The sequence below is a fragment of the Penaeus chinensis genome, chromosome 25 (assembly GCF_019202785.1).
Source record: "Penaeus chinensis breed Huanghai No. 1 chromosome 25, ASM1920278v2, whole genome shotgun sequence".
Lineage (NCBI taxonomy): Eukaryota > Metazoa > Arthropoda > Malacostraca > Decapoda > Penaeidae > Penaeus > Penaeus chinensis.
The window spans coordinates 2,560,084-2,570,083 of record NC_061843.1 but is presented as its reverse complement, the minus strand read 5'-3'; the positions used below and the strand labels follow the sequence as shown (position 1 = coordinate 2,570,083).

General features: G+C 38.7%; 1 protein-coding gene across 4 annotated transcripts in view; it reads left to right on the top strand.

The window, feature by feature from the left end:
- Nucleotides 1-5,350, top strand: part of LOC125038778 (heparan-alpha-glucosaminide N-acetyltransferase-like) — a 30,152-nt gene extending 24,802 nt beyond the window's left edge. For all 4 annotated transcript variants that reach the window (XM_047632374.1, XM_047632373.1, XM_047632372.1 and 1 more), the window contains exons 12-14: nucleotides 1,430-1,616; nucleotides 3,082-3,194; nucleotides 4,353-5,350. In XM_047632374.1, coding sequence (XP_047488330.1) covers nucleotides 1,430-1,616; nucleotides 3,082-3,194; nucleotides 4,353-4,534 — 482 coding nt within the window. In that variant the 3' untranslated portion in view covers nucleotides 4,535-5,350. The remainder of the gene's footprint in view (nucleotides 1-1,429; nucleotides 1,617-3,081; nucleotides 3,195-4,352) is intronic.
- The last annotated feature ends 4,650 nt before the right edge of the window (nucleotides 5,351-10,000 follow it).

Sequence of the window (10,000 nt, the reverse complement as noted above, 5' to 3'; positions counted from 1 at the left end):
AAGGAGGGGAGGGAGGGAGGGAGGGAGGGATAAGGAGGGGAGGGAGGGAGGGATAAGGAGGGGCGGGAGGGAGGGAGGGATAAGGAGGGGAGGGAGGGAGGGATAAGGAGGGGCAGGAGGGAGGGATAAGGAGGGGACGGGAGGGAGGGATAAGGAGGGGAGGGAGGGAGGAATAAGGAGGGGAGGGATAAGGAGGGAGGAGGGAGGGATAAGAAGGGGAGGGATAAGGAGGGGAGGGATAAGGAGGGGAGGGAGGGAGGGAGGGATAAGGAGGGGAGAGTGGGAGTGAAGGGCGAGGAAGGGAGGGATAAGGAAAGGCGGGAGGGAGGGATAAGGAGGGGAGGGAGGGAGAGATAAGGAGGGGAGGGAGGGAGGGATAAGGAAGGGAGGGACAAGGAGGGGAGGGAGGGAGGGACAAGGAGGGGAGGGAGAGAGGGATAAAAAAGGGAGGGAGGGAGGGATATGGAAGGGAGGGAGGGAGGGATAAGGAAGGGAGGGAGAGAGGGATAAAGAAGGGAGGGAGGGAGGGATATGGAAGGTGAGAGGGAGGGATAAGGAAGGGAGGGAGGGAGTGATAAGGTGGGGAGGGAGGGAGGGATAAGGAGGGGAGGGAGGGAGGGATAGGGAGGGTGGGTGGGAGGGATATGAAGGGTGGAAGGGATATGAAGGGAGGAAGGGAGGGAGGGAGGAATGAAGGGAGGGAGTGATAGGGAGGGTGGGATATAGAGGGAGGGAGGGAGGGAGAGACAAATGGAGGAAAGGAGGGAAGGGTATTGTTTTCCTTCTCACTCTCCTCATTCTCTCACAGTTACTTTACCCTCTATTACCTCTCTCTCTCTCTCTCTCTCTCTCTTTCTCTCTCTCTTTCTCTCTCTCTCTCTCTCTCTCTCTCTCTCTCTCTCTCTCTCTCTCTCTCTCTCTCTCTCTCTCTCTCTCTCTCTCGCCCCCTTCCTCCTTTCGCCTGTCCATTCATTTCTTTCTCAGTAGTAAGACCAATCAGTCAGTCAGTCAGTCAAACCAGTCAACCAGTCACCCCTCTACACACACCTGCTCACTCACAATCCTTCACCTCCTACCTTCCCTCTATCAGTACCTCCCTTTCTTTCCCTCCCTCTATCCATCCATTCATCCATTCCCTCCCTCCCTCTCTCCCTCTCTCCCACCCACCATCCATCCATCCATCCATCATTCCCTCCCTCCCTCCCTCTCTCTATCATCTCCTCCCCCCTCCCTCCCTCCATCCATCCATCCTTCCATCCCTCTCTCTCTCTCCCTCCCTCCCTCCCTCCCTCCCTCCCTCCCTCCCTCCCTCCCTCCCTCCCTCCATCAATCCCCCCCTTTCTCATTCCCTCCCTCCCTTCCTCCCTTCATCTATCCCCCCCTCCCTCCATCATTCTCTCCCTCATTCCCTCCCTCCCTCTCCCTCCAGGTTCCTTAACCTCGATCTTCCAAGTGTTCCTGGGCATGCAAGCCGGTATGGTGTTACAGTGCCACAAGACCCATCGAGGACGTATGGTGCGCTGGTTGCTGTGGTCGGTGGCCCTCGGTGCCATTGGGACGGGGCTGTGTGGTGCCTCCATGAACGATGGTGTCATACCCGTCAATAAGAATTTGTGGTGAGTTATGGTGTGTGTGTGTGTGTGTGTTCATCATCATCATCATCATCATCATCATTATCATTATCATTATTATCATCATCATCATCATCATCATCATCATCATCATCATCATCATCATCATCATCATCATCATCATCATCATCATCATCATCATCATCATCATCACCATCATTATCATCACCATCACCACCATCCTCACCACCATTATTATTTTGCCCCGAAGTTCACTGTATTGCAAGGCGTTGATATACTGTTTTATGTAATCTTTTGTATCGTATCACGTGGTGCCTCCACTTTATAGTATTATAATATATCGTATTATATAACAGTACGATACATTTATAAACACATGATATTATTCACAACACACTCCAATACCCTCCTTATATCATCGACAAACAGAACCAACACATTTTCCCCACAAAACGTAAATCTCTCGGCCATAAACATGACTGTGACATGTCCAATAGTATTTGTGATAAATTGTATTGGAAAAAGGCGTAACTACCCAATGACCGCTGTGTGCGTAGGTAGACGAGGGGGTGTGTAAGTACGAGGGAACAGCCATTGTCCCTTGTACTGTGTAAAATGGAGTTGTTCTAAAATGAATTGTTGTTATTTTGTTGTTTTTGCTCCTACTGATGCTGTTATTTGTGTTATTGTTATACTTGTTATGACCATTATCTTTATTGTTATAATAATGATTGTTATTATTATTGGCATTATCATTATTATTATTATTGTTATTATTTTTTATTATAATGATTTATTATTATTATTATTACTATTATCATTATTGTTATTAAATTTATATTGTTATTATATTCATTACTGTTATTTTTATTATTATCAATATTATTATGATATTATTTTATGATCTCTTATTGTTATTATTATTATTATTATTATTATTATTATTATTATTATTATTATTATTATCATCCTAATTTTCATCATTATCATTACCATCATCATTACCATCATTGTTATAATTATTATTTTCATTATTGTTATTTTCATAATTGTTATTATAATTTTCATTATTATTATTGTTGTTGTTATTATCATAGAGAGAGAGAGCTAGAGAGAGAGAGTGAGAGCTAGAGAGTGAGAATGAGAATAAAAGTGAGAGTGAGAGTGAGAGTGAGAGTGAGTGAGTGAGTGAGTGAGTGAGTGAGTGAGTGAGTGAGTGAGTGAGTGAGAGAGAGAGAGAGAGAGAGAGAGAGAGAGAGAGAGAGAGAGAGAGAGAGAGAGAGAGAGCTGGAGAGAGAGCTAGAGAGAGAGCTAGAGAAAGAGCTAGAGAAAGAGCTAGAGAAAGAGCTAGAGAGAGAGATAAAGAGATAAAGAGACAGAGAGACAGAGAGAGACAGACAGACAGACAGACAGAGAGAAACAAATCACAAATCACAATTAACCATCGTACAATTTCAACTCCTTCCCCCCCTCCCCCCCCCCCCTACAGGTCCCTCTCCTTCGTTATGGTGACGTCATGCTTTGCCTTCTTCCTGCTGGCCTTCTGCTATCTGCTGGTCGACGTCTGGGGCGTGTGGAGTGGCGCGCCGGTCTTCCAAGCAGGTGTGGATTGAAAGATATCTTCGTATTGCTTCTTCTCTCTTCATCGTGATTTCTCCTTCTCGACGAACTGACTCGAAGCATCAATCTTGTCTTCCTGAAAATATGTTCTTTCCCGATCTGCTATTTATTCGTCTATATTTCCCTCTGCCTTCCTTAATTTCCCTCCTTTACTGCCTTTTTTTCGTCCATTCCGATTTCTCTATCTTTCTCCCTTCTTTCGTTCCTGTTTCGATCTGTTTCTTTCTCTCTGCCGCCTTATTTACTATATTCTGTTTTTTTTTTTTCTTTCTTTCTACCTTCCTTGCTCCCTCTCTCTTTATCTTCCTTCCTCCATTTTCTCTCTCCTTTTTCCACCCTCTTTCCCTCCCTCCATCATTCTTTCGCCCCCCCCCCCCATGCCATTTCCCGACCTAATTCTTTCTGCCTCCCTCCCTCCCTCCTTCCCTCTCTCTCTCTCTTTCTTCTCTCTCTCTCTCTCTCTCTCTCTCTCTCTCTCTCTCTCTCTCTCTCTCTCTCTCTCTCTCTCTCTCTCTCTCTCTCTCTCTCTCTCTCTCTCTCTCTCCCTCTCTCTCTCTCTCTCTCTCTCTCTCTCTCTCTCTCTCTCTCTCTCTCTCTCTCTCTCTCTCTCTCTCTCTCTCTCTCTCTCTTTCTTTCTTTCTTTCTCCTTCTCCCTCCCCTCTTCCTCTCCCTCCCTCCTTCAATCCTTCCTTCCCTCCCTCCAGCGTTATTTCGCTCCCTACAACCAAATTTCAATCAAATGATAACATACACCATTTCCCCGATAATAAGTAAAACAAAAAGTTAAATAAATATTCTCTCATCTATTCTGACATTCTTCGTTTTCGTGAATTATCTTCTTCTCTTTCCTTACTAAAAAATATAAAAAAATAAAAAAAATCCATAATGATACTAGTGCTAATAATAAAGGTAATGCTTCTACTAATACTAATATTAATGGTGATATTAGTACTAATAGATTCATTAATGAGAATTATAATGCTAATGATGAAGATGATAATTACGATGATGATAATGATGATAATGATAAAGATGATACTTACGAATATAATAATAATGATGATAATAACGAAAATGATAATTACAAAGATAATGACAACGATAATAATGATAATAACCTGACAACTACCCTTCCAACAGGCATGAACAGCATTTTCCTGTACGTGGGCCATAACGTAGCCTACAACCTGTTCCCTTGGCACTACAGCATCGGTCACATGAACACCCACCTGGAATTCCTTGCTGAGACGCTGTGGGGAACAACGCTGTGGGTTCTAATCGGCCTCTATTTGCACCACAAGGGCAAGTTCTACACTGTGTAAAGGCGGTGGGAGGCTGGCGTATGTGTGTACTGTGTAGAGGTTAAGAGGGAGGGGGGATGGAGGTGTTATTGGCGTAGGAAGCAACAATGAGGAGTTATTTTTTATAATTCTTTTCTTCTGTTTAAGTTTTGGATTTGAATTTAAGACGTGTAACTGATTTACACTTTTTGGAAATGCGTAAAGGTAAATCGGGATTTGTTAGTTACATGTCTTGCTTTGTGGCTTTGTTCACGTTCGCTCATTGTTTTTCTTTCTTTTTCTTTTCTTATTTGAGAAGTTTTTCATCTATATTTGTTTTAAGCACTGAAGAGAAGTAGAGAAAAATTATTTTCTACTGGTTATTAGAAGAGGAACTGACAACAGAAAACGAGAAAAAGAGACAAGGAAAACTCTGTTGTTGTTTTTTCTTTACGATTTTTTTTCTTTTTGATAATTAATTCGTTAAGTTTTTTAGTTAACACTAGAGAAGTGGAGACAAAATATCTTATTACTTATTACTAGTAGAGGAACTGACAACAGAAAATGAGAGAAAGAGACAAGGAAAACTCATAGAGGTTCATAGGTTCATAGAAAACGTTTCTCTGATGCATGGAACGTTTAGAAGATAATTTGTTTGCTTATTCCTATGATACGCATTTATCGTTTTGCCTAAACTGTTCTGGTGTAAATAAATGTTAATAAGTGTTTGATTTTATGCAAATTAACTTTGCTTATCAACTGCTTTATATTTTCTTGTATGATAAATATCTATACTCTCTTAGTCTGTTTTTCTAATTCTTATTTTTGTAAATTCTGAATACAATGTATGGAAATAAATCTATCTTTTACTTTGCCTACGGAAACTATACTTATACACAATAAACAAGTAGATATTATAGAGCATACATCAATGCCTCTATGTATATTTCTCACAAGAAATCAATGTGTGCCTGGAAAATTGGAATATTCTGTGTACATACATGCACACATTCATATATATATATATATATATATATATATGTATGTATGTATGTATACTGTACATATATGTATATATAAATATGTATAAATATATTCATATATATACAGTATATATATATTTATATACACACACACACACACACACACACATATATATATATATATATATATATACACATATAGATATACAATATATACACACACACACACAATATGTACATATATGTGTGTGTGTGTGTGTGTGTGTGTGTGTGTGTGTGTGTGTGTGTGTGTGTGTGTGTGTGTGTGTGTGTGTGTGTGTGTGCACTATATACTGTATATTCCTATTCATAAATATTCTCCCTCTCTTTCTCTTGCTCTTCTCGTCTATGTTATCCCCACTTTTCGCTTTTCCCTTTTCTTTCCTCACTTCTTTTCCTCCTTTCATTTCATTCTTTCATGTCTTTCCCCCCCTTCCCCACCCCCATTTTTTTTCCCCCAGCAGGAACGCGGAGGAGTGTCTTGCCATTCACAAAACTCGTTGCATTTGATTTCCCTTCAACACAGATTTTTTTTGGGGGGGAAAAATCACAAAAGCAACAAAATGACACACGAGATGAATTTTCCTTCTCGGGAGTGGATGTGCTTTCGGTGCCCACTTTCTCGGATTAGATTTATATTGCGTCAAAGAGACAACATTCTCTTTAATGAGGAAAACCGTATTTGATTTTTTTTTTTGTGGGGGGATCGGATACTTTTATTATTGTTATATATACACACACACACACACACATACATACATATATATATATATATATATATATATATATATATATGTTATGTATATATACATACACACACACACACACACACACACACATATATATATATGTTATGTATACACACAAACACACACACACACACACACACACACACACACACACACACACACACACACACACACACACACACACACACACACACACACACGCACACACACACATATATATCTATCTATCTATCTATATATATATATATATATATGTGTGTGTGTGTGTGTGTGTTTGTGTGTTTGTGTGTTTATCCGTTTATGTGTTTGTGTGTTTATCCGTTTATGTGTTTGCGTGTCTGTGTCTATGCGTATGTGTGTGTGTGTACATGTGCGTACGTGAACTTACGTGAACGTGTGTGCGTGATAGCCTCCGAGCACACACACACCCACTCGCACAGAGCCATTTATATGCATTACCTTTCCTCATGAAAATTTATCTGTGGCATTTACTTCTGTGTCACGCCCTCTGGCTAACTAATTCCTCTCAATACTCAATTTCTATCACTTGCAAATAAACATTTATTTCTCTCTCAATTCCCTACTTTTTATCATGATTAAAACAATTGAATTTCTTATTGAAAATTATTAACGAAAGAGGAAGGGTTTCTGTTTGTTTATATTGAATAAATGTTCGCTGTTAATCATGGTTGATATATTTAGTACGGTAATTATTTTCATATTATTTCATGCTTTTAATGTGGTTACTCATAAAACCTTAGATATCGATTCTTCTGTTAATTAAAAAAATAAGAATGGTGAAAAAAATATTTATATAATTCGAAATGCATTAGTTCTTGCATATTACGCATTTTCTTTCTTTCTCTTTTTCTTCTTCTCCCTCTCTCTCTCCTTAACTCCCTCCCTCCCTCCCTCCCTTCTTCTCTTTCTCTCCTCCTCTTTCCCCTTCCCTCTCTCTCTCTCTCTGTCTATATCTATCTCTCCTCCCCTCCCCCCCCCCCCCCCTCTCTCTCTCTCTCTCTCTCTCTCTCTCTATCTATCTATCTATCTTTCTTACCCTCTCCCAACATCCTTCCTCTCCTTTCTTCCTCCATTCTCTTATCCCATCTTTCTTTTTATTTCCCTCCTTTCCTTCTTTCCTTCCTATCTCCTCTCTCCTGCTCTCCCTCTCTCCACCCTGTCTTTCTCTCTCTCTCATTATCCCTAATTATCTTGCCCTCTCCCTTCTTTTCTTCTCTTCCTCCCTCCTCTCCTCCTTCGAAACTTCATTTTCCTTTCTCTTCCCTCCCTCCCTCCTTCCATCCCTCCCTCCCTCCCTCCTTCCATCCCTCCCTCCCTCCCACCCCTTCTCCCTTTCCCTTTCATCCTTCCCTCCTTCCTCCTATCCCCTCTCTCTCCCACCATGAGCACTAAAAGGGAATGCAACTTCAATATCTCTTAACACTATTAATAAAGTTATTAAAACCTCAAATCCCACTTCCTGAATTACAGTTTTAATATCTATTTTTTTTTTTTTTTTTTTTTTTTTTTTTTTTTTTTTTTTTTTTTTGGATTCCCAGGTCCGCGCCTCCCGATAAAAAAAGTTAAAAGCAGCTTTAATATCTCTCTAGAGTTATTAGTACGCTACACAAAGCCTCCACATCCTACGTGCTAAAATACAATATTGATATGTTTCCAACGTTATTAAGATATTACAGTTGATGTATCTAGAACACCCCCCTCCCCCTGCCCAATCCACGCGCGGTGAAAACTTGAATTTATTTTGTTATTGTTATTATGTTGTTGATGTATTTTGGAACCTTCCCTTCGCTACGGTAACGGACTCTCTTTTGATATTCATGACGTTTTTGACATAAAAAAAGAAAAACAAAAGAAAAAAAGAAAGAAAAAAGAGATAGCATTTTTATATCTCTTAGGTATGTGATATATTATATGAAATTATCTCCTGCCTTGAAGTTTTGATGAATTTGTTTAAGTTAACATATGCAGCGCTATTATTATAATCCGAATACTTTTATAATATTCCCAGCGACTTTCATATTTCAAAAGTTGTTAAAATACTGGTTAAAAACCTCGCGTACCACATCCTCGAATAAAAAAAAATATATATATATATTTTCTGCGCTACTGATAAACTTTACACATACGCATACAGAAAAAAAGGCTTATTTCGAAAAAAAAGTGAAAAATATTATATTTCTAACGTCTTTAATATGATATATAAAAAATATCCTCGATTCCAATTTCCAATATACGATTTTGATATCAAAGGTTTACATATATCCAGTCCTAGTGAAAAGTATAGTTGATATTGTCTTTAATATATCGTATAAAAAACACTCACATTTTTTAATATTTCCAATATATCATACAAATTTCCTGCCTCACCCTCCCTTTGCCAATCCTCCCCCCCCCCCCCCAAAAAAAAAAAAGGAAAAGGAAAAAAAAAAGAATTTTTATATACCATATAAAACCAACCCGATCAATATATCAAACGTCTTTGATGCCCTTAGCTCCTGTAGCCACGAAGACTGAAAACTGACTTTGATATCTAACCTTATTTTTCGATAAGGTATAAAATCGCCCGATATCGTGCTCAAAATAGTTTTTTTTTTTTAACATGCTTTTACGCTATCGGTATATAAAATTCCAATTTCTTTTCCTTACCCGAGCTGAAAAAAAAGTATTATATGTAACGTTTTGAATAGACTGTACTTTCATTTCCCTAATGTTTTTAGATTAAAGTAAACCTATCGACCCCACACAATGAAATAGTCCATCAGCTGAGACGCAACTTTGCAATCTTTAAAGTTGTTTATATACTGCATAGGATCCTTATGTTTCTGAAATGCAATCTTGGAATATATAACATGATTAAACAACCCGCATGGAAAAATTCCAAATCCATCTTCCCTCTTTCCTCATAACAAAAAGCAAATAAGAAGAAGGAAAAAAAAAAAAAAAATTCACACACACAAACACGACACCACATTTTTTCTGTTCTTTTTTTTATCTTTCTTTCTTTTCTTTTTTTTAAATGGATTAACTTCCTCCCGTTTCCTTTGACATTCAACAACAAAGTCAACCCAGGCACTTTCACCCTGGTTGTCCCACAGATCCTAAAAGTGTTCACTGTGTTTGGTCTGAATGCAGCCGGAAAACAAAAGAGAATCGGCGTGGAATATATAACAGTAAAAGCAATGGGAGGGAGTGACATGTCCTGTTCAGTGTTTACTCTATTTATGCGTTGCTGTTGTCGGTTTCGGGTTTTTTTTTTTTTTTTCTTTTTTTGCGCGGGAAATAGTGAAATATATATATATATATATATATATATATATATATATATATTACATATAAATCCAAGAGATATTTTCATTGGATGTTTTTTTGTGTGTTCTCCTTCGAAGAGAGACTGGTTAATTTTGGGTAGAGTTATATTTAGTTTTGTTTTGAGTATTCCATTTTTTTTTTACAGATATCTTTCAAGGCTTGAGTAAATATAGCGTAGTAGACAGCTTTTATAATCGCCCTTGAAAACAATTTGAAAACTATTTGATTCTTCTAAATTATGTATAAAAGTTTAAGCCGCCATAATATATTTAATGGTGGGTGAATTGAATATATTTTACGTTTTCTAATATATTACTGCGGTTGACTGCGTATGCGTGGGAAAGCTTTGATATACTTGATCAATCATAAAATCTTATGAGTGCTATATCCAAGTGCAAATAACAGAA